The sequence below is a fragment of the Haliaeetus leucocephalus genome, unplaced genomic scaffold, assembly GCF_000737465.1.
Source record: "Haliaeetus leucocephalus isolate CR32 unplaced genomic scaffold, Haliaeetus_leucocephalus-4.0 Scaffold194, whole genome shotgun sequence".
Taxonomy (NCBI): domain Eukaryota; kingdom Metazoa; phylum Chordata; class Aves; order Accipitriformes; family Accipitridae; genus Haliaeetus; species Haliaeetus leucocephalus.
This window is the reverse complement of record NW_010972630.1, coordinates 457,944-483,469: the sequence shown is the minus strand read 5'-3', so window position 1 is coordinate 483,469 and position 25,526 is coordinate 457,944. Positions and strand designations below refer to the sequence as shown.

The 25,526-nt window shown below is 39.1% G+C and overlaps 1 protein-coding gene across 1 annotated transcript; it reads left to right on the top strand.

Annotated features, from left to right (window-relative positions):
* Positions 1-25,258, top strand: RANBP3L (RAN binding protein 3-like). Its single transcript, XM_010565670.1, has 13 exons — positions 1-84; positions 2,652-2,688; positions 4,480-4,554; positions 5,416-5,490; positions 6,146-6,270; positions 7,152-7,306; positions 11,945-12,029; positions 13,142-13,241; positions 14,379-14,509; positions 15,451-15,571; positions 16,174-16,316; positions 19,601-19,793; positions 25,215-25,258. Exons 1-13 carry the CDS (start codon positions 1-3, stop codon positions 25,256-25,258), a joined length of 1,368 nt encoding a protein of 455 aa, XP_010563972.1.
* The last annotated feature ends 268 nt before the right edge of the window (positions 25,259-25,526 follow it).

Genomic DNA, 25,526 nt, shown 5'->3' with positions numbered 1-25,526 from the left:
ATGGCCCTGGCAGCGTCAGCAGCCTCTGACTACATCTGCAGACGGAAAGAAAGTGTTCCCCTTCGCTCAGAAGCGGTCGATGCGGTACGTCTTTTATATCTACTGCAGTATCACAATAGGAACATTTCTCTGTAAGAGGTACCATTATACCCTAGCTTCACATGTTTCTGTTGGTAATCAACCAGTTACCAATTTTTCTAGAGGAGCTTCTGGGTTTTAAACTACTGCTGGAATTCTGTTGTTGTTTAAATTGTAGTGAGCTTTCCTAATTCCTTCAGACTCCCTACAGCCTTTTAGCTCCAGCAAAAGTTCACTCTGTGGCGGACAGGCGGTTCCTTTTTCACAGCAATTCACTCTTTGCTAGTTCCATGCTTTGGAGTAGTAAATCTACTTTTAGAAATAGTGCTAGCTTCTGAGCTTTGAGAGGTACTGTGGAGAATATGGAGGTTTCTGTAGTCATGCTTTTTTGTATTATTTTTCCTTGATTCAATAGAATACAAGACTTTTGTTTGTTTGTTTGTTTTTTTAAGGAGACCAGAAAAAAGGCTATTATATTGAGTAAAACATATTTCAGTGAAGTACTATAGTTTATGTGTGCCACTCCCCTCTAGTGAATAGAAGTGGAATTACCCCATCTCATGCGATGCCATGGTCCCCCAGCTGCAACCAGATTATGGAAATTTTCTTCAACTTTCAGTCACAGAGAGTTGTCTTTTTTGGAGTTGAACAATATGAACTTTTTTCTGCTTTCTCTATTAAGGACAAAGCAGATCTTCATTGCAAAGCATGCCAAGTTTGCTAAAATCAGTCGTTTGCGCACACATAATGCCCAAATAAATACAAAATGAACCTCAACGACAGCAAAACTGTATTAGTTTTTACTGCTGTGTCTGCATATCACTGGATTTGAGTAACAGTTTCATGCTTCTTGCCCCAGGTTACATACACACATTTATTTTAATAATGTTTCCTTTTTTCTTGATTGTTGAATATATATTTATATAGTAATTTTAAAACCTCCATATCAACAGGTTGATATTTGCTTTATTAAACCGTTAAGTAATTGATACCAATGCTGGAGTGGTTTGGTCACAGGTGGGTGTGGAAGCCAAGGTAAAAATGTCAATCCATGTATTTTCCCACGGACATTTTTGTTGAACAGGTAAATATTCTGCTGGAAAACAGAGGAAAAAGATGGTGTGTACGTGATAAATATTCTGTCAACTGTCAGTTAACAAGATATCAAGTGTGGGATTTCTCTGGCCAAAGGCCAGTCATACAGCTCAGTAGTCACCCTAGTCTGTCCTTATCACCCATAGAGAGAAATACATGCATTTCATTCTCCGTTCGTCTCTCAACGTACACAGCTAAAATATGCTCGTGCTCAGAAGCTGATTGTTTCTATTGACTACGCGTTACAGACATCTCAAGCTAGCATGAGGTGAATCCTGTATGTGGTGGTCTAAAAAAATCTCTTTGTGTCTGCTGCTTTGCTCATTAATTGTGCCATTTATTGGCATAATAAATGTGTCATTAATTGGTGGTACTGCTGAAAACAACTTCTGCTTTCACACTGGCAACCGAAGTTAGTCCATTAGAGTTGCAGAGGCTGTGAAGGTCTCATTCTTAGCAAAGTAAGTAGCCCAAAGAAGTCATGTAAGATGTAGAAGTAGTGAACCCTACATCAACAAAAAATTTGATGTGAGGCAACTGTATGCTGAAATATGTTTCATAGAAAAAAAACCCAAACCATGGATCCAAAGTTGTTTTCAGTCATACCTAAGAAATGCAGAGGTATGCCCAAGAGCGGCATTTGCTCTATAGAACTTCATGTTTATATATCATACTCACACATTAAAACTGGCACTAGGCATTCACTTACATGAAGCCTAAAGAATGGCAAGTGTGTGCACGTAGCTGAGAGGCCAATGTAACACCTTTCCTTGCTTTCCTTTTGGGATCATTTTGCATTTCACCTCCTTGCAGTTTTCTGAGAGCAAAAGCTGCAGTTTACCCTTGTGCTTAAGGGATGGCAGATGTTGTTTGTAAAGGCTAAAAGTACTTCTTTGTTCTTTTTAACTAAAAGAAGTGAAAAATAGTATGAGGCCAAATCCTGTGGCATCCAGTGAGGCAAAACTCACACTGGAATTTGAGGACTCATCTTTATTTTTATTTACGGACCGTGCTGTACATCATTGCAGCTCTGTATTTTCTTCCTTTGTTACCAAAGGATAAAGTCCTGTGTGTTATTGCACAGCACTTTGAGAACTGGTTGAGAAGTGCTATTACAAGAACTGTTATTACAAATGATCTCTTCTCTTTTCCAGAGAGATCGGTGCTTGCCCAGCCAACATTTGTTTTTGAAAAGAAGGACCGTCCTTTGAAGGTAAAAAGCATTTTTTTTTTTCATAATTGAGAAAAAATGCTGAGAAATGAGAATTCTATAGACAACAATCCTAGCAGTAATAAAAGATTTTAGCCCAGGTTAAGACTTGTAATAAATGGTCTCAAAATAGAACAAGGAAGAGTAGAAACTAGAAACAAGACTGCTTTCAATGCATGTGTGCTGGATTGATATACTTTGTGTCCTGGTCTAGAAAATGGCTGTTCTGTTCTCCTTGACCTTGCCATGCTTGTATTTTTTTTTCCAGCGGCCTGCAGAAGACCTGGCTTGCAAAGCTGAAAATGGTAATAACCACCTCCTTGAAACAGTATAATAATGCACTGGGTTATTCTTAGGTCTGACTGTTGCCTGTGAATATAGTGTTCGGACCCTTACTTTGTATGAGCAGGGACAGATCGCTTGAGCAGGGACAAATCGCTGTTAGTAGACTAAGGCTATGTGGGTTGTAGAGTCACCTGCTATGTCCTAATATATATGTCCCTGTCTCACCTCAAGAATTCTTCCATCTTACCTCTCATGTTTACCAGAAAGTCAAAATCCAGAAGCCCTGAAAAGCGGCCAAGTATGTTCATCAGCTGTATGGGTTCCTATTTGCCCTTTTCTATTTGTTTAGGCTACGTTATAAGGTAAGTTAACATTCTTAATGTCTTCTGAGCCTGTGGGCTATGAACTGATTCTAAGTCCTTGATTTAAGTTCTCTGAACCTAGTGGAAATAAAGAAGACTCCCTAGGTCTTTGTGCCAGGTGTTGACTGAGATTCCAAAGCCCTTGTGCTCTTAGGTACTGCCTTAAAGCTGTTGCTGTAAGTCATTCCTAGAATTTATTGTGTTCAGGTTTTAATTTCGTATCATAACATTGTGCTGAAATCTCCTGCCAGTCTGTCCCTGCAGAACGTTATATGTACTTTTCTCTAGATTTCATTAGTTGTTCCAGAAAGCGTGCAAGATCATCATCTTTTACTTTCCAGAAGTCTGACTCTCAGTCTAACACAGGTATGATGTTTAGCTCCAGTCATGTTTTAATTACTATAGTTCTGTATTCTCGTCTGGTAAAGAAGAGAAGGAATTTTACTGTCTAAGAAAAGCTTCTGCACTGTAGAAATGCTGCAAGTCATGAAAACTTAAACATCGATATAAACTCGCTGGTAATTTCCAATAAATCCCTTTTTAAGTAAAAATATATTAATTTTCCATACTAACGTAGTATTACATAAAGTAGTGAAAAATTTGTACGTTTCATATTGTTTCCTTGAATTGCTCACACAGTCAAGGGAGGAGGAGGGCTGGAAAGGAATGAGATTCCCTGGTTTGTGGAAGAGATCAGTGTTCCTTGGGCAATCCCTGAAAATGTAAAGCAGTTTCCAGAAGGGCCCCTCCTTTCATTCAGCCAACAGCTCACCTGGAAGGCCCTTTAAGGACTATGTAGTGCTTCCATGGGAAATGCACACAAGTCACTGAGGCTACTGTGCAGAAGGGCTGATCTGGTTTTTACAGTGTTTATTTAACATACGGATGGGACCAGAAAGTTATTTCTGAATTCAGGCATTAATATGTGTACACTGTGTTTTGTCTTATGTAGTCCTGTGACACACCTGAATGTAGCTATGAGGATTTAAGAGAACCTAAGTTTGGTTTACTCTGAAAATTATACTGAGATCATACACAAAAAATCATAGATATGGTAGAAATGTTAGGGTCTGCCTATTCCAAAAAGCAAAGCAGGGTATAGGAGGAAGCTTGAGTGATTGACCTCTTGAGTGTCCACACTGCTTAACTGATAGCTAACTCCCTGCTTCTGTTTTGAACCTCCCGAACTGGCAGTCTCCAAGACAGAGCTGTTACAGAGTGGACTAGCTGTAAGCAGCGTGCCTGAGCCAGGCTGTGCTGCTTGGCCTCAGAGACCTCTCTGATTCAGCAGCACAGGCATAACCTAACAGTGTACTTCAGAAAGCTGGTAGTTAGCAGATAATAATTTATTCTACTGCCAATGAAGGCATGACATCAAATTGGCTAACCTTAACATTAATCTTTTTTTTTCTCCAAACAAATGATAATTTCAGTCTTTTATCCTTTCAGATACAACTGTTGCTCAGAAAAGAGGGAGATCATCTTCCTTTACCATCCTTCCTACTTTCCCTCCCTGCCAGCCAGGTAACTGAAAAAAACCCAAACAAAACCAATAAATATTTATGTAGAAAAGCAGGTATTAGCTAAAATAGAAAGGTGTACAGAAATGCTTTTTCTGCAGGACAGAGCTGGGGTGCATTGGACTAGCCTGGTATTTGGACAGGAGAAAGGAATGTTTTAGGAGGAGGACTGGCAATTCAATAGAAAAAATGTTTTTTGCGTTTCCAAAATGTTTTACAGGTCCTTGGCAGACATTGGCATAAAGGATTTCTAAACAATCTTAAGAGGACACAAGATTGTTTTAGCAGCAAACTGTGCTCTTTCTGCAGTGAAAAAGTAGTGCTTATCTTGTGTCATTTTACAGGATGTGGTACATGGTTGCCATCACTTTCTGGCTGGTGTTTGCTATCTTTATTAAAATGGTGAAAGCATCAGTAGTGCACCAGCACCATTATAGTAAGTTATAAAAGCCTTTTCAGCAGAACAGGGCAGGGCACATTTATTTATTCCCATGTTCTTGGGCGTCATTTACTTATCTTAAAAATGCCTAAGACTGAACCAGATAGCATTGCCATTTCAATAGCTTTTGCAAACCAGCAGCACCTGGTTTTCAAAGCTGTAGAAGGATTTTATGAATTTAAAACATCCGTTAGTATCCAAAGATTTCTGTCTCTGACATAGCCAGAAAACCCATGGTGCTTTCTGTGCCTAAGTCTACCCACCTGTAAAATGGAGACAGTAACAGTTATCTCAGAGATCTTGTTCAGGTTAATAGGTTTGAATATTGCTCAGGTACTACCAAATAGGAAGGGGTTACAGAAATGTGAATTAAGAATTAAAATTTGTTACTACTCACTATTAAAGTTTAAATTCCTTGTTCTGTAGTAAAGAAGAATAACATATTCATGACCTCAGCTCTTCTTCAAAGAAACCCTGACTGGATCAGAAGTACAAAAGAAGGTAACTGTCAATGCAGTATTTATTCACTGTACTTCCACAAAGGCATTCTTAACAAATCAAGAAGACATAAAAATGACAACTCTTCTCTATGCTGAGTGATAGGCTAAGGATCTTTGTGACATTCATAAGTTATTTGTTTGACAGTGTAAATATCTTGTGAGCTCTGTTCTGAGCCTCTGCTCTGACTAGTCAGTTCCTGAGTGGACTGAATATAACCTTGAATAGTGAAATTCTACATTCCTAACTGAATAACTCTGCTCCTGGAGAAGGTAGTGAAGAACTGTCTTGGCATCTGCAGGTGCAGGATTAAATTTGAAATACCAGAAGACAGATCTAACACAAAGCAGTAAATATCAGTATAAATATAAACACATATTTAAATACATAAATACAAATATATTTTATACATCTAAACAACTATTTTTTTAATATAACACATTCTCTTTTAATTCTGATAGGATAATGGGGTTGGTGTCACTACAGAGTTGTGCATTTTAGAATGGATTACAATTTTTCAGAATATGTAGCAAGTAAACAATAAATGCTATTTAAATATGCTTTGAAGCTTTCAGTTGAAAGAGGCAAGACACATAGATATGAATTAGATGGGAAGAAAAAGTCTCTGTTTAAATATTTTGTCTTTGTATTTTGCAAGGATCCTTGTCACAAAGTCAATTGCGGAATGTCATTAGACCTGCCATTTTACAACCCCCACAAGCCCTGGCCTGTCCTGAAAATCCTGTAGTATCTCTAGTGACTAAGAAAGAAGCATATGTTCAGGTAAAAAGAAAAGTAGTTTTACTGGCTAATGTATGTTTGCAGCTCAAATAAAAAAAACCAGTGCTGTCTTAAAGCAGTTAATTATTCCACTGCCTGATTTTCCAGAAAGTTCCCATATCAGTTTCAGTGGAATCGATGGATCACTGACATGGTGTGAACTGTTAAACTCATGCTGGCTGTATTTGAAAAAACATCTCTTCTCTGCAGGCTGTCTCAGCTTTCAGATATCAGGGTTCTGTGGGCAAATCAGCTTTGGGGATTTTTTGGATTTTGATTATTTAGAAAGTAACATTTTAGCATTTTGATTAAGGGCACTGGCTTAGTACACAGCTGGAGGAAGCTTGGCCAACTACCACATATATATATATACACCTCAGTGACTCTGGACTTCTAGCAGACCTGTTTATAGCAGAAAATAAGCTTGGTCTAATTAATTCATCTGGTTTTATCATTCCTAGCTATCTGAAGACAGGTCTTATTCCTCAGCTGAGAATTCAGTAAGTTCCAAAACAGCAGTGAGGTCATCTACTACCATGAATCTTTCTAGCTCTAAAACAACACAGTAAGTTTTTATTTATTATATTCCTACCCCATTTTGTCACTTGGCCTATGGCATGCCCTTTTGTCCTGCATGTCTAACATGGTACTAAGCCCATGGTATCTACACCCACACAGTGCTCACTGGTGTTTGTGTGTAGTGCCAGGATTTGTGGGTACTGACTTGAGCTCCGTACACCATAAGAAATGGACTCCTGCTGGAAATTAATCTCTGTGGGACAGTTTGTTTCTCATTAGCAACCCCCGAGCCAGAAACTATTTTGGTTTGCCGTGTCATGCAGCTTTGGCGGTTCAAAATATGTCCCAGTTTTGAATGTTCACAGTCATCTTTGTGTCGCTTTGGAGAGCTCTATTCTGATTGCATAGCTGCTGCATCTCATAAACAGATGCAGAGAAATTCAGTAATTACAAAAATATGTGAGCATATTGGACACAGAAGACATGAAGACGACCATACAGGACTGATCCGGAAGACAAGGTGAATCCTGCAACTTCTACTTCCGTGCGCACGCCAGAGTTTCTGGCTGTGATGATTGTGGTGGGGGGGCATCTTTGTGCAGACATGGGTTGACCAGAACAGACTTGAATTTCTGCATGAGGAAGCTGGCTTCCTTGGGCTAGGATGTTGCCCCATGCCCTTGCCTCTGACTGAAAGAGCTCATACCAGTGCAGAAGCGGGCTATTGCCTCTCTCTGGAGACTGGCTCATGAGAATGTTAGGTCTGTGGTTAGCCAGCAGGTTATCTTGTAGGTATTAATACTGCTTGCTGATGGTTGATGAGGGTTGTTTGCCTGGAAGTTGTGAGCATCAGGAATACACCTGAGATCAGTTGTGATGAGAGAATGACATTTTAAAATGGCTAAGGCCACAGATAGCACATCTGTGATGTTGCCTCCTTTCCCCCTCCCACCCAAAGAGGGCAGAGAACGTGTTAACTGCAAAGGAGTCCAGTCCAGTCTCCTTCAGGGCTGGATGGGCCACAGGTAAAGCTTCCTGCACACAAAGTTTGGGATGCACAGTGCTGGGGTTCTGAGGAAGTAAGGGATTTTTAGATGCACAGAGAACTTAGATTCTTAATCTTTATCAACAAGAAGAGCATAATTAGAGGGCAGATGCTCACTGTGATTTTGGAAGAGCCAGCCTGTCCTTTTCTATCACAGTTAATGCTGTCTTATCACAGTGATGATGCCCTGTGAGAACAACATGGAGCCTACAGAGCATGCTGGAATTTTAGCAGATTCAAAATGATGGTAATGCATATACCAGAAAAGCTAAAGGGAAGGTGGTACTGACTTCAAAATCAGTTGCTATCGCTACTCAAATCTATTTACCTTCTGTCAGCTGCACAATATCTAGGAAAAGATAGGTGAGTGGCTTTCTTTTGTGAAGTAGATGGACACAGAAATGCAATGCAGTGTTTGAGTGCTGACAAGTTACAAGACTTAAAAGTGCTTATGGTATTTCTTTTCCTTTTCTTTTTTAAAAAGGAAATTGCTAATCTGCTTGGGGTATTGATGCCTCATTAATTCTGCATATCGCACTTGTGGTAAATGTTGGTTTATTTGACAAGTTGAAAACTAAATACAACCAGGTGCTTACTGCTCTGCTGCGATTGCAGGGGGTGTAAGTGCCGTTCTTCCGATCTGTATTAAGTGACTGATGCTTTAAAATACTTCAGTAGAGTCTTTTGGGCATAGCTCTTTTCTCATAGATAGCTTGAGAATAAGTATTCAAACAAACAACTTTATTATAAACTCCGTATACATGCTAAACAGTAGTGAACATTGCAGCCAGACCTGCTCATTGCTAAGAAAAGAATTTTTTAAGTTTGTTTTTATTTATCAGTCAAGCTGTAGCTAGTGTTTATTACAAAATAAAATGCAGACACACTCAACAGCAGGGATTGCTGCTGGCTGCAAACGTCCCTCTTGCTTTCCCTCCTCTCCCACCTCTTCTCTATGTGACATGATTCTGTAGAGAGATGAATGTAAATGGTTTGTTAGCCCTCTGCAGCTGCTGCAGCTGTCCACGTCCCAGGAAACCACCAACAGTTCTGTTTCCTGAACGGGCTGTAGTAATGAACTGAAAAGAAGAAATTTGCAGTTTCTTAAGTCTGATTACAAACTTGGAGAGAAGATTGTGTCGTAAGTGACAGAAATGTAATGCTGGGAAAACTCAGGCTTCTGGTCGTGTATTCAGCTCTGCAGAAGGATTTGCTTGGAAAACTGCCAGGGCTTAAGGCCGGCACTGGAACTGGCAGCTACTCAGATCCTTCTGGACACTCTGAGGACAGTACCTGGATCTACTCCCTTTCCGTAGTCCCTTTCCAGTATCTTATCCACATTTCTCCTTCTCCTGTTCTTCCTTGTTAGCGGTCATTCCCTGAATTCAGTGCCTCTGTTTTGAATCTCCATGGCAACGTCATCCCGGGCACACTTTGTTCTTGCCCTGCAGCAACATAAGGGTATTGAAGTTTTAATACAACTTTAAGGCTGGCACTTCCAATTAACTGTCCAGAAGAAGAAAGATCCTGCACCAATTACTTTTTCCTTACATTTCCAAAAATAATCAAAATCCATTTCCCACATTATTTCTTTTGAGACAAACCTCTACTTTCTGGTTTTTAGCTCTCCCAGACTGCTATCCTTCCCAAGTTGCTACCGGAGCAGCCTAGAAGCAGCAGACAAAATTTCAGGATGCAAATTGATCACAATTCAGTCAATTTTAGTGGGCAGTTTTCTTAAGGGTAAGAAACTCGTTAGTTTAAACACACTTTAGATTCCCTGTTCATGGCCCAAAACACGTATGGAAGGCTTCAAGGCTGAAAAGGGATGGATTTTCTGATTTCTCTTTCTTATTTGCTCTTAGTCTTAGCAACACATCGAGCACGAGAATGTTAAGGAATATTTTTTTCTTTAAGTGTAAAATGGAGATAGCTTGTCCTTGGGAATTCCTTCATCCTGTGTGAAGAGATTTCAAGCATACTGTATTTGTGAACACAGAAACTAAGTTTTAGAGGCAGTTGCCAAAGTTCTGGCAGCAAACCCAGCTTCTTAACAGGAATATCCTCTGCACGACATATGTGCTGTTAAGCCCTCCCAAGGGTGATAAATGATCTGGAAGAGCAGATAAGTGGTGCTGAAGTATGCAGTTTGTGACAGAACATCAGATTGTCTTCCTGCCAAGTCATCCTTCTGGAAGAGGAAGAGACTAGAACTTGGACGGTTTTGCCTTGTGGCCAGCAAGAGTTGCAGTGATTAAGCTCTACAGAAAGCATAGAATCATAGAATCATTTAGGTTGGAAAAGACCTTCAAGATCATCAACCATCAACCATCAACCATGCTCACTAAACCATGTCCTATGGTACCCCATCTACTCGCTTTTTGAATACCTCCAGGGATGGTGACTCAACCACTTCCCTGGGCAGCCTATTCCAATGTCTGAAAACTCTTTCAGTAAAGAAATTTTTCCTAATATCCAATCTAAACCTCCCCTGCCGCAACTTGAGGCCATTTCCTCTTATCCTATCACTTGTTTCTCGGGAAAAGAGAACAACACCCACCTCACTACAACCCCCTTTCAGGCAGTTGTAGAGAGCGATAAGGTCTCCCCTCAGCCTCCTCTTCTCCAGACTAAACAGCCCCAGCTCCCTCAGCCGCTCCTCACAAGACTTGTGCTCCAGGCCCCTCACCAGCTTGGTTGCCCTTCTCTGGACACGCTCCAGCACCTCCATGTCTTTCCCGTAGTGAGGGGCCCAAAACTGAACACAGGACTCAAGGTTTGGCCCCGCCAGTGCCGAGTACAGGGGAACAATCCCCTCCCTGCTCCTGCTGGCCACACCATTTCTGATACAGGCCAGGATGCCGTTGGCCTTCTTGGCCACCGGGGCACACTGCATGAACCACCTATAACCCTTTTGTAAAAAAAAACCCCCAACTAACAACACTCCCCCCCGCCCCCCCCCCAAACCAGCAGCAAGAACAACTTCCACACAAAGAAGTTTACAAGGACTTCCTAGTGACTTTTATAAAAAGTGGATCCTGTCAAATTTAAAGTGGCTGTGTAATTAGCAGGTCAAATCACAACTGTACTTACATTAGAATATCCTTGAATGTAATCCACAAGTAATACACTTTTTACAAGTTGTGTGTATGTTACTGTTTAAAAATGCATTCGCTACCTTCTCTTAAAGCCTGAGAGGTAAGAGGCTAACTGAGAGTAGTTAAACTCAGGGTGGCAATGCAAAAAAAAATTGATGTTTTTTATCTGGAAAACCTGAGACACTAGGAAGGAAAAAGGGACAGAGGAGGAGAAGGACAAGTGTTGTTTTAATGTAGCTTCTGCCAGAACCAGTCACACTCCAGATCCTAAATGTAAAGTGATTTATCTACTGTATGAAATTTTCTCCTCAATCTGTATCCCCAATCTATAGCTGGCCAGTACCAAAGGATTGCAAGTGTTTAGTTTTCTTCACTTCTTATTTGAAGTATATCTATGAAACAGGTCATTGAAAAATGGAAAGAAGATCTTTCTTCTTGTTTTTAGTTATACCTTATCATAAGCCACCTGCTATCATGCCTTTACGTTTTTGCAGTATTTATGTGAATTGAAAGTGTGTGCATTAGAATACACTGCTTCTCTGCCTTTCCAAGACATTAGGTGGATGACCGAGGAGTGCCTGTAAGGCATTGGGGAGGACATTATTCCGAAGGGCGTGAGAGCTGTACGAACATGAAGGGATAATTGTTAATCATTGGTAGTCTTTTGATGGAGCAAAAGGAAACGGGGAAAGAAATGTAACGCATTAAAGTTTCTGGAGTAAGGCACTTACCTGAGGAGGAGGCGGCATGTTGTTTTGCTTCTTATTCTTTGCTTTTAAGGAACATCCTCAGTAACCTTCATGAAAGACAGTGTGATACTCTGTTCCTTTAGTGAAATGTTACATAGAGAATATTCTCAGATTCTCTTAAAAGATTTTGTCTGATTACTTAAGTGGTCATTTTTTGTTTGTCTTTAATGTAAGGTGTGGTAACGTAAATGCGTGAACTTATTTGTATTCTTTACAAAGTTCTAAATAGTTCTAAGTCACATTCTTATGTTATTTTGTTCCTACAGAAGTCAGTTGTTTGAAGATGAAAGTGTACAAAACAGCAGCAGTTCTGATTTTGTGTTTGGAGAAAACATGGTTGAGAGAGTTTTGGTAAGATCAGTAAATGCTGGCAGACTTTTTATCAAAGTTAATGTACTTATGAGTATAATTTTTTTCAGAGATTGATTCTTTTTAGGTCATCCTGTTCTTTTAAAGATGTGAGTAAATATGATTCCAATGACTGTTGAGGAGAAAATAACTAAATATTTGTTGTAGAAGGGGTAGGCATCTCTATCTTCCCCATCCTAGATAAGTACTCTAATTACTAGCCTGTACTAGTATGCTCTTCTCTTTTGCTCATTTTTTGACCTGAAAAAGTTTTTTTTTTATATTCCATGTAAAGTGGGACAGCTAAAATACAAGATAAAAGAATGTGCTCCATACTGCTCTAATAATTTCCATCATAACTGTTAAGAGATGGGAGAAATTAGTATGAGGGGAAAATTGAACATCCATCCTAGATAGCGTCCATGTTAAACTATGTTGTGTGTGCTGTGAGACAGCTTAGTGGATCAAGTCCTTAAGGAAACTCAGACAAAAAGGTGGTTCCCAAGCTGAGGACTGCACCATTTAAAATGGAATTGAAATTCAGTTTCTAGTAGAAGTCGAAGGAAAACAGTATGCGTATCTGCCAGTGAAAAAGCTTGGCAACCATAGGTCTGGGTTATGACTTCTGACCAGGATTTAGGTATAAGGTAGGAGTTGGGCCACTGAGCATTGTCAGGAGCCAGAAGCATTTATTTAGATATGCCTAAGGAACTTTATCTGCAAAAACTGAAGGTCATGGAAATTCTTAATTCTTCTGAGGTTAAGTTTGTGGTGTCTGAAAGTTTTCAACTATTCTTCTGGGGCTTAAGTGCTTAAACTGGAAATTAGCTGGTACTTAAACCTCTAAGTCCTTTAGTGGATTTAAATCCTAGTCCAGGATCCACACAAAGAGGCCATTCTTCTTGGTGGGAGAATGATGTACTGATTTTATGATAATAAAGTTACTTCCACTTGAGACTGAAATTGTATCATCTGGGTCAGTTTTGACTCTGAAGATACTACATTTTCTAATCTTCAGCCTAGCATGCATTAAATGATTCAATGTTCTATCTGATATGAAGTAACATAGCCATTTTATTTAAATAGGAATTTTTATTTCCCCCGTTTTTTCCTAGAGTCCTGAAAAGCATCCCAAGCCGTGTAATGGAGCTGATTCATACAATGGAGAAATAACATCCATGTGCATAGAACCTTTTCATGTCAGTCCACAAACAAGTAAGTATACTTAGCAAACAAGTACAGTTAGCTTTATGACTATGTTTCACTGTATTTTAGAGGATGTCAAATGAGTGGTGGTCAATAATTTTCATCTATTCTCAAGTTATCCGGTCACTAGTACACTGGCAGTATGTGCCAAAATCTGTGTTCGGAAAGCAGCTGCAGTTTGATTTATGACATTTGAACTGGACTAACTTCAGAATGAATGATCTAAGTTACTCAGGAAAGGATGGAGTTTTATGGATTATTATTATTATTATTTATTACAGATTATTATTTTTTATTACTTGAAAAAAATGTGGTGAACTTTGTGAATGCCTTTTGGACCGCATTTTTGAACTACAGTTTTAAGCTGTCTGCTGCTTGTATTTTGTGACTGTTCATATAAATTACTTTGCCATATTTGTATCCTAATTGTAGGACTGAAACTTCCAGACAGACAGATTTCGGGGGTTGTTTGTGACTCTGGTGTGAGCTTTTCTACTAGGCAAGCCACGTAAACCTAGGCTGTGAGGGAATCCCAAGTAGGCCCATATCTTGAGCCCTCTTGCCAAATTTTGCGCCCTCTTTACTAATGGATGTATTGGATCTTCTTGCTTTGTATGAACATTCTTACAAGTAAAAAAAATTAAGAATTAAAGCCTATGGAAAACATACCTAGATCATGCAAAATACAAAATTTTGTAACTATGTTCCTTTCAAATCTTGTCCTTTCGTGTTCCTGTCAAGTATTCATTGTATATGTATTACTATTCTGAATACTGGGACGTGTGTCTGCCATTATTTATTAATCTGCACAGCAATATGACAGGCAAGTTTCATTTCAGAAATCCACTTCTAATTATTTAGGGCTTGTTTCTGCAAGTTGTCCCTTGGGGCAAACCTCTGCAACTGCAGAGAGCCCTGTTCAATTCAAAATGAGTCTGAACAAGTGAGACATTTTGCATTATTCCAGCCTTTTTCTTTTTCTCTTCTATTTACTGCTTTGGCCAAAAACTTATTACTAGCACTAAATAATATCAGATACCACAGGGTTTACTGAAGTCGCAGGCCATCCTATGTCCTAGTTTTGTTGTTCTGAAAATACTCCCTGTACAGAAAGGATTTCCTTTTTTTTTCCCCCGCCCCCTACAGAAACAGCTTTGTTGAGGAGTGCAACACTAAATGAATCAGCAGCTGCTTCTCTTTCCAAGCCAGTAGAGAAAATTCTGTTAGATAAAGTTGAAGTTATAACTGGAGAAGAAGCAGAACACAATGTGTTACAGGTGTGTATTTCATAAAGCCTTGATGGTGAGCAGTTTTGTGGTTGAAAAGATCATCTGGATCTATTACAGATCTGAAAATAACTTCAGTTTATATTTTGAATTTTCACTTCTTTAAGCTATGACTCTACTAACCCATTATTTCTATAGGCTGATATTTGCTTTTTCATATTACATTTGTTCATTTTATAGTGCCTTTCAGTAAGTGACTGCTTCAGAACTTTAGTCTACAGTTGTATTTTATAAGCATCTACACAGTGTACCAGCAGTAACTAAAACTTCAAAATTTGAACTGATTTGGGAAATGATTTTTTTTTTTTGACAAAACTTTTTTTGGAAAAAAGCAATGTGTTGTCAGAGTAGTTAGTTTTATAGTTCACCTAAAATATCAGTTATCTTTCTGGCCCTCCAGGATGTATCTTGCTATTCTTCATCTTCAAAATGTTATTTTCTCAGAAAATATCAATGATGTATATGTTTTTAAAAATCTTAACATTGAAAGTTCCATTATTTCATCATTGATTCAATCTTCTGTCTTGTCAGAACATGAAAGTTTTACTCTCTTTGGAGTAGTACTCTCCTAGTAGTGGTACTACTGGTATCCTGGTCTGCATAATGTTTCTAATGAGTGAGGGAATAAGATTGTAGAACACTTGCAACAAATTCACCTGTGGTAGTGGATATCACAGGTGAAGAGTTAATGAAGATGAAATAATGGAAAAAGTAAACTGGGATTCATGATGAATGTTTTCCATAACTAGCAGAAAGTTTAGCACACATCTGGGAGCCATTTCATTTTAAGTAATAATGGTGATAGATCTATATATCTTTCTATACATGCATATGGATGTATTAAAAACCATATCAAAAGGTTTGAAAACATAAAGTTCAGAACCAATAATATTAACATGGGCTGGCATTTCCATCATGTATTTCTCTTTCAGATCAACTGCAAGCTCTTTGTATTTAACAAGCTTTCTTTAACCTGGATTGAAAGAGGCAGAGGATCCCTGAGGCTTAATGACACTTCCAGCAATAAATGTGGAATGTTGCAGTCAAGGCTAAGTAAGAATTAAATAACGAAGTAACACATACACAAAACACTAAATAACTTGTACTATTGCTGGCCAGAATAAGTTTATTTCAGAACATTTAAAATGGAGTAGCTAGTTTCATTTAAGTCAAATTGCTGACCATCTTTTTAACGTTGCCTGATAAAGTTAGCTGTGTTACGAACTGAAGCACTGGGCATTTTTCACTGTTTGTACACTCACGCTTGCATATGTTGTTAGGTCCTGTGTAATTCTGCTGCAGTGTATCTTTAGCTCAGTCACCAGTCTGACAGTTTCCTCTTTTTTGGTTCTGCTTTTCCAGGATTTTCCAAGTGACTGTTTCAAGTCACTTCTAGAATGTTGTTTTTACTGTGCTGTCATTTTTTGTACTGTATTGCACAGTTGCAGCAGATTATTTGCTTTGTATGCCAGATGTATTGAAAGAAACTAATATATTTTGGTATTTTAAAAAATAGTTATCTCATCATGTCAGGTTTTAGACCTAATTAAAAAGAATAACTCATGAAAATATTAGTTGTATACAAGTGCTAGAGAAAACTGCTGCAGTAAAAATGAAGATGGTTCCAATGCCTTATATAAACCTTCTTCTTTTAGTTATGCGCAATCAAGGCAGCTTGAGACTGATTCTCAACACCCGACTCTGGGATCACATGGTTATAAAAAGAGCAAACAGAAAGAGCCTATGCTTCACTGCAACAGACCAAGAGGACCGCTCTGTTCAAGTATTTCTAATTCAGGTAAGCAAGAGAGAAAAACCCCAGCCAAATCCCCATTTCATCTAGGATTGTGAAGACTTGCTGAGGCTTTGGTTTTAGCAAATGGCCTTTTACGCTCTGTCAGGCTATGCTTAGCTTAGCTGTTACATGGCTTTTATTGTGAAATGAGTTAGAAAGTGCCATCCCTTGGTATTTCAAAAAAAAGGTGTGAAGATGGGATATGGCCTTAGGGCGGACATTTCCAGACTGTGGTTCACCTACCACTGATGGAATGGATATCATTCCAGTCATATGCAGCAACTGCTGTTTCTTACAGAAGCAACACTGTATTTTCTACACTGGTAGTTACATATTCATAAATTACTTTGGTACAAGGCAGCAGCTTTCTGCCATGGTTCTCGACACAGTGCCTGCAGTAATCCATCCAGTGTAGGACCTCCATTTCTCAGTTGAGGAGAACATAGATTTTGCAATGTCACCTTATGTAAGACAATAGTCTTGGGAATCCAGGTTTTCTCTAGCGAGGGCTGGTAAGTTGAGGATGGAAGTATGGTGGACTTAACTTGCAAATAAATAGCACATATGTCCTAGGTTAAGAAGTGAGAGCACCCACCTGAGTTTAAGGATGTCTCTGGTTTCCCCAGTAGACCTTTCTGGGAAGGGTTCAGCCTCCTGGGCAAGAAAAATAGCTCACCACTTCCAGGAAGTGTCACATGTCATACACAAGCAAAGCACCATGCTCCTTATACGCAAGCACTGTAAGTCTGTCACTTCCAAACAGTTAGTGACTTATCTATGGCTGTGCTGGACAGCTGGTCTGCCTGTGAGAACTAGAAATGTTCTAGATTGCCAGATGTGCTGCACAGTTTTTCTAGTGTATATAAATGTAAATATCCCTTAAATTCTGTTGTGATACTTCTGGACAGTAAAAAAAGACATGTATTAGAAAACCAAGGTACATGACAGCTGTATGTGTGCGGCAAGGCTTGCAGGAAGCTACTTCTACAGTCGTCACTGAAGCGGCTGGTATCCTTCCCTATAGCTAGTATCCAGCCAAACTAACACTGAGACTCTTGAGTGTGGAAGGCAGATTGGTCAATGCGTGAGACACCCAGCAGGCATTGCCAGAGCCTCGGCATGTAAGTAGGTTGGTCTAGTAGTCAGTGGAGCCCACTCCTCCAAGGCACCAGCAGATATTTTTAACTGCCATTTAAATTTGTTTTTCCTATGTCACATGAATGATTGATACATTTGGTTCAGGGATATTATCCAAAGGGCTTCTCATGAGTGAGGGAGAAGAGTCATATGATGCTGACTACAAAGTAGGCAGTCCACAAGACTCCATTAGGTCGGTCCTACAGTACTCACCCAGGTTTGCGCAGAGGGCTGACCCTGCGCGCTCCCCCATGCTTGTTTCTCCCTCCTTGCTTTTGGTGGCATTGGAATTCATACAGCTATGAGTGAGGCAGATCAGAGAACTGATCTGGGTGGGGCTTTTTTGTTTTTGCTAATTTCGTTTTTCAGCTTGATTCTATTCACCCTGTGATTGCCCTGATGGTGGTACTGGCACAATAGAGAGGGTAGAAATGAAAGGTCAGAGGATGTATGGAGGCGAGTCCACCCCTCTTGGCAGAAGCCAGAATTCATACTAGATTAAAGTGACAAAGGAACTCTGGCTTTTCAATGAAGAAGTAAAAAGCTACAGATAGGAATGATCAGACTGAATAGCTGCCTTTTTCATCTTTATGACCCTGCGTTTCCTGAAAAGCCCTGTTATCTTCAGAGCTCAGATTTGTCCACTGAGAACTGCAGTTTGCAGTTGAGACATCTCAACAACTCTGAATTGCTTTCTTCTTTGCTCGGCTGTAGGGAGAGAATGGTTTGCTGCTGCAAGTCTGGGTGGCACAGAAGGCAACCCTGATCTGCTGCTGCTTCCCAATTCGCATGCTTTTCCACCTGTACACACTGAAAGGTGTCATTCCAATCCAAACAACATGTATTTATTCCTATTGCCAAGCGATACAGATAGAAATTACTCTACGTGATGCACAGAAGTGGAGAGCTGGGCTACAGAAGACCATATGCAGTTGCTCTCTGGTAGCTGATCTGCTTCGTAACAATGTAAGAAGTACTCTACTGGCACTTCTGGCAATGCCCAAATGCAGTGCTTTTAGGAAGCCCAGGCAAGCATGGCACTTTGTATGGTCTGTTCACCTCATTGACCCCCAGCGTCCATAAGTGTTGTATTAGAGATGTGAGAACATGCACCCCTACTTGTTTCCTTTGCTATCTATTTTGTGAAATGATTGCCCCTGAATTTTTCTAATTCCTTTTTTTAAACTTTTGTTACTATATTGTTGACCTGCTGTTTTTAGTTTATATTGTCTATCCCCCCTCTCTCCTGAAACAGCAAATGTAGAAGTTCTTACTCAACTCTGTGAAGAAGCACTTTCTTTTACGCTGATCCTCTACTGCTTTCATTAAGCGTACGCTAGTGCGTTTATTGTGTGGTCTGATGAACAGCCATACCATATGCAGTTTATCTACCACTTTTATAATTTTGAAAACCTTAGTTATACCCCATTCTTATCCTTCTCTTCAAACTTGAAGTGTCTCAATTCTTCATAAGGAGCTGCGTCACACCCTTGATCATTTTTGGTGGCCTTCTCTTTCCCTTCTTTAATTGTGCTATATCCTTGAGATGTGATGGCCAGAACGGAACACAGTACTCAGGACATGGCTGCTTGAAGGTTTTATGTACTGGCAAAATGCTGCCTTGTCTAGTTCTCAGTACTCTTCTTGATGACGCTTATCTTCTGTTCAAAAATAGCAGCAGAATTCATAGTATCTTTAAATTTTATAATCACAAATAATTTTTTGTAGTTAGGTTTTAAAATTCTTATTTATTCTGTAAACCAAAATGTAATACATATATTAACATTTCAGTGCTTTCTTACTTCTCGAATCATACTCAGGAATTGTCTGGAATATCAACTACTCAGTACAAACTGAGCCATTCTTCAGGGGAAATTATTTTTAAGCTTATGTTTCTTGTAACTATAGGGAAAATAATCAACAGCTACATATTGTAAAACTCAGACCACTTAAAGAAACGTGACCTTATTTGTATTTAAATTTATTTTCTGAAATGAATTATTAAGTGTGAATCTTAAATGGATTGCTTTGATTAAAAAGGACAAAATACAGCTCTTTCATTACTTTTGAAAATTTCTCAGTCAGCTTCTCTATGACAAACAGAGGTTTTTCTTGGTTAGTTTGGACTGTATGCATTTTATGTTCTGCAGGCAAGCTCAAAAGACGCTGAATACCTGTATGCAGCAATACATCACCGCCTTGTGGCATTGCGAAGCTTTGCTGAGCAAGAGCCAGATGCCAATCAAGTAGATGCAGAGTCAGAAGTAGCTTTTGAGCCATTAAACTGTGATAGTGATGATGAAGATGATGAAAAAATAACTCAAGTGAGCAGCAGTGGATATGGTAAGCAGAAATTTTCCTGGGAATGCTGTAATCCTTTCAAGGTATCTTCTTGCAAGCAATGAAAATTGTACTACTTTTTTTTTTTGTGCTGACTATAACTTCCATCTGTTACACATACCCCTTTTCACGTAGAAGACGGTAATTCCTTTTAGTATTTTGACTTACTACTGTTAAAATGCAAGGTTTTGCCAGATCAAGCTTCTACACATCTTTATAGCAGTGGAATACTGTTTTGACAAAAGGCTGAAGGTTAAGAAATTTTAATATTGTCACGCTTTACCTAAAGGTTTCTTCAGTATATTTCAGTAGAAATGACTAGAGGTATTGAGATACTAGGTGTTCCTTGAGTAAGTGAAAGTTGAGTCCATTCACATCAGCGCTTACGTAGTTACTAACGGCTTGAAGTGTAATGTGTTTACTCAGATATTTATTATGCAGTGGTTAACTTGATTTAAAAGACTGATTCTTGATCAGCTGTAACAGCTACCTCATTAGGAAATTTGAAGGTCAGGATTTATGCACCAGTTTTGCCAACCTTCTTCAACATCACAAAATTTAGGCTCCTCAAAGGGAAGAATGCAACTAAAACAAGATATAAGGGGCAAGCTGCTGACTTAAACCTTCTCTAGAAGCTGTTAATACAACTCACAACAAGGCTGGGGTCACATTTGCAGAAAGCAAGGCAGAAACAGCTGTCAGACTTCAAAGCTTTTCTATCTTAGCAAAAGACAAGTCACATTTCTTGGGCGAATTCACTTGCTTGTGCCAAACAGCTACAGTGGATACAGGAGCTGCCAAGTACATTCAGTTTTCTAATAGAAGGACTACAGCGGGCATGTTTGAGTTGTTGCTCATGGCATTAGTTTCCCTCTGCAACTGAGCAACATACTGTCCTTATATTGTAAACTCTTCCTTTTAACAACTATTCAACAAGAATTAAGTCATGTATGAGTAACAGCCACAAGTGACTGTTTCCTTAAGGAAGTCTTTTTTCACCTTTAGGCAAACAGATTGCAGTTTACAATGCTTGTTCCCATTATTAATTGTTGTTTAACTACATTTCAGTAGCATTCAGTGCTCTAAGCAAAGCATGATGCTCTTATACATCATTTTCTCACAAATACCTTTTTTCTGTTTAGGAAATGGGAAAATTGTTAGCTGTGAGAACTCCCTGGATTGCTCCCAGATAATCAAAAATTCCCTCTGTAATTCCTAGATAGTCTCTACTGACTTTACAAAGAGTTACTGGTAACTTGGAAACTCTGGATGGAGCTTGATTCCTTTCCAGAATTATTGATAAGAATTCTCTGTTCTTTTAGGGTAAAAAAAAAAGAGGAGAAAGGGAATGTCAAAGCAGTGTAGGAGCACAGATTTACAAATTAAATATTTATTTTGATTTGCAGAGACTTCTGATACAAATATTCAGATGGCAGCCAGCAAACAGATTCTGAGATATGAGTGTCAGGTGCTGTTTTTTCTTGACCTTTTAGTTTAAGCATCTGTCCTTCATTTATGTCCAGTTACTGACAGCAATTCTAACAGTCCCTTTCAACTGCTTTTTCGATGACTTCCAGCATTTCCTGCTTATCTTAATCTCTTCTATTATTCTTAGAGCCACGAGGTTTTAATTTTGCATACATGTCAGTTACTGGTATCCAAGTCCCACTTTACTTGCAGACATTCACCTCTTAAACATGCCTATCCCTGGAACTCCCATTTCCAAAACAGGAAGAAAAATATACCTCATGGGTTTAGAACAGGGTGAGGTCAGTTTTAAATATCAGCATAGAAACATCCATTTGGATGCAAGAGATTAGATCCTGCATATTTAAGAGCATTTGTTTAAATCTTTCATTTTCATGTGTTCATTTTCTTTGAAGGATGTGCGTGAATAAGTCATCTTCTTTTTATTGATGTAACTCTGTTTCAGAGATTACCTCTCCTTAAGACCACATACAAGTTAAGAAGCTAAGTTCTTAGTGACTGCTTCATTACAGTAAATAGAAAGTATGCCTGCATTTTATTTCCTTCCATTCTACCTGTTCTGTCTCAAAAAAAATCAATGATAGTTCTTTCTTTTCTTAATACAGGCAATTTCCTTCTTGTTAAACTGAAATAACACAGTTCCCTAGATTATGATATATATTTCATGACACTGTAAAAGACATGAAAAAATAGATATGAATTATCTTTCGTGCTAGAGACTGAGGAAGAAAGCAAATGACATATGCAGTAAGTGAAGTGTGATGAACACTAAAGTGATCCTATGTTTGCAAGACATTTTTGTAAGAATTTTTTACACAGAATTCTTCATTAACAGGATGTTAATGATGTATAAGGACACTGCATAAGGTAGTAGAGGTATTTCTACCATTTTGCGAATTCAGTATAGACATTTACTCCAGCATTTTTTAAATTCTTTATTGCTTTACTTTCAAGCAGAGATACTATTTTCATAAAGTCCATAAAGAATAAGTTGCGGCACCTGCTCTTTTGATCAGATAATATTTTACCAGTTACAGCTTGGATATTTCTACCAACAAATTGTTCTGTAAATCTAAGTGCAGAGAAACAGAACAATTAATCTTTAAGCAGATTTTGAGAGTGGATAAGATCAATAACTCTCTGCGAAGTATTCATCTTTTCCCACTGAATACAGAGTGAGCCGAGGAGATGAATTTAGACTAGACGGCAAACTTCTAGGCTGACCAAAGTCAAGCAAATCTCTTCTTCCATTTCTCTCATTGCTAGTTCATTTCTCTGCTAAGTATTGTAACTGTGTTTGCCTCCAGTTGTCTTTGTTATATTTAGGTGAGAACAGATCAGCAGAATTCTTTATTACACGTATGAAAAATTTTCTCACTAAATAACAAATAAAACAATGAAAAATGCTGATATGACAATGTGTGAGTGATTGGACCAAGAGTGCTCCCTTCTGAGGGAAATGCCACTGGCCTGAGACAGTTCCATGACTCTCCCCTTCAGTTTTTCCTCTCCTTGGACTTGGAAACCTTACATTCTTTGCTGTGTGGTAGATCTGCTTCAACAAACAGAACAGAGAATTACCCTTAGCCAGACATATAGAATAGCCTAGTATGGGAGCACTGCCTTCTGGTAGACAACGAATTGGTCCTGACCCCTGTGGATAAAGAGGACTTAGCACCCTGTCAGTCTGTGTCCAGGGCTTGTTCTGCAAGGAGTATCATAATGTCAGACTGTTGCCACTACCTCCTGCTGCTTTGCTAATAGATCTCAACCATCGATTTGGGGCTTTCCAGTGTGTTCGCAGACCTGTGCCAGGTGTCTGTGCAGACCAAGTCCTCTGACTCTTGGTTTTTAAGGACTTGACTACAGGCAGTTACAAATTCAGCACATGGGAGTATGGAGTTGCACTGCTAATATGCATAAATTCCATGTGTAGTTATTGGATAGACAGTTCTCTAACATAGACACTGTGGCAGGGTGCCCATCTCTTTCCACTTGGCAGCACAAACAAACAAGGTACCTGTGTCAGCTTCAAAAAACTGTCCTGCCAGAACATGGAACTGTTAGAGCCCCAACACCTAAGCTTGCCATTGGTAGCAGGTGATTGGAAGTCACTGCTTAGACCCATAAGTGACCAAGATGTCTCTGAAAATGTTACTCTTGTTTCTGACACTTCTAAGAGAGTTTTTCCGTGTTTTCTTCAGAGGCATAAGGAGATTCTGTCCTTGCTCCAAAGGAATGCATTTTGTTTACATTTAGAAACGGGTCCATCATGGTCATCAGAAATAGTGGAAGGTTCTTAAAGTGCTGCAACCCCATTAGTATATAGAAAGAACTGTTATGCCTCGAGAGACACGAGGCATTTCTTTCACAGGGGAGTATGAAATGCCAGTTGTAGTAGTAGAATAGCATGGGGCTATAGGTAGCATGGTTCCTATGATTTCCATCCTTTTCCCTTTCCTGATTTTGCAGGAATTTATTTATTTGTATCCCTAAGGGAGAACAGAGAAGCTGGAAAAGTACATGTGAGGGACAAGGACGACGGTGTCACTAGGCAAAGAAATGCTTTATGCATTATTTCTTACGCCGCACCTCACCAATAATTCTCTTAAATCTTCTCCTAACTTCATCCTGATTGAGGTATCCTCTCTTTTGATCGAGGTGTCCTCTCTTTCTTGGCATGGAATTTTCTTTTAGAAGCTGTTAGGGTGAATTCAAAGATGCTGGAGTCTAGGACTAGGTAAGTCCCAAGAGGTCTCTCTTGTATGTATCCATAGACCTTAAGAGAAAACCACAGTGTGCGAAGACATAGTGTGTCCTGTGTGGATCCACCAAGAATTGCATGGATTTTGGAGACTACTGGTGTTGAGAGCCAGACAGTATATCACAGAAGTGCAGCCTTTGTTCTACTTTACAGACCTTTTCTGGTCCACTATACAAATACCTCCCATGTTGGCCTCATTAGGACTGTCATCTGTTGGTGTTAAGATTTAAAATGTTACAAGAGCTTTTTTTATTTTTAAGTAAAATACTTCTAAAGTTCTTAAAGGAACTACTGTTCAGCAACACCACAGGAACTCCTGAAGAACTGCTATCTTTGCTTGATGCTTCTTGTCAGTTTAATTTAAATTCTTTCCAATTGTTACGGATTCCAAATCATAAATCTCAAACACACACTCCCATACCTGATAGTGATTAAAACTGAGGAAAAGTTAAGAATTAACTTCTTTGTTGGAGTCCAAGTTTCTGTATTCTTTGCAGCAGATATCAGCAATATCTAAAGCAGAGAAGAAGAGACAACTCTCTGATTGGCTTTAAATGCTGACATATTAGGAAAGGGGGGCGGGGGGATCAGATTAGTGTTCTGCCAAACGCAAGACCTTTCATTTCACCTGTAAGAGGTTTGAAACTTTTAGTAGTATTTAGCAGGAGCCAGATGGTAGCAGCAATTTTTAAACAGATACTGAGTTACATGTCTGGCATTAGTCAGCTATATCTGCTTTTTTGCAGATGAGTCAAAGTCATAGAGATTACACACCAAAAACACCCCTGGGTACTTTATCATGACCAACGAGCTGTTTGAAGATACGCTGGTTTTCTCACAGTTTACTGAGCATCTATTATGAAGTGTTAAGACAGTGTTCCCCGTATAGAGTGAGATGATTTGCATCCCAGAGACATTGTCCTTTCTAGACATCTGAATCCTTAGTGCTTATGTGCTTGTCTTTATTGACATGGGGGGGTCACAGGCTTCATTCACTATTCACATGCTCAAATATTTGTGAATAATCCTGTGTTATCTAGTGAGATATTTACCTAAACCAGGAACTGATCATAGCCAAACTCTAACCTCGTGCTCTGGTATTATGAAATGCCGGATTGTTTCAAAACATGAATATGCTCAAATAAGCAGGATTTTTTCAAATTCTTTTTCAGATCATTCTAGATGGAACCACAGGCAGTCCATAGTCTGCTCCTGACACCTACCAGAGGTTACAACAGCATGGCTGGGAGCTCATCTCCCCAAAATGTCTAAGCTGACGCATTAGTCCCAGGAGGGAGGAAATCAGATGCATTTTCCTTTATGAGTTTTAAGCAAAGATTAATTTTAAGGATGGCTTAAGTTTAATACATTGAGAAAGAACTTCAGATGCACTTTTGAGGATTCCAGTCAGCCTGCTTTGCACTGAGATGGCAATGACACAATGGCTTCCAATATTCAAGAAGTGTTACCAAGGCTTCAGATTT

Coding starts and splice junctions, on each gene's coding strand:
- RANBP3L (XM_010565670.1), top strand. CDS start 1: ATGGCCCTGGCAGCGTCAGCAGCCTCTGACTACATCTGCAGACGGAAA. Junction 12,030..13,141: donor ACATGGTTGAGAGAGTTTTG/GTAAGATCAGTA, acceptor GTTTTTTCCTAG/AGTCCTGAAAAGCATCCCAA. Junction 14,510..15,450: donor CAGAACACAATGTGTTACAG/GTGTGTATTTCA, acceptor TTTCTCTTTCAG/ATCAACTGCAAGCTCTTTGT.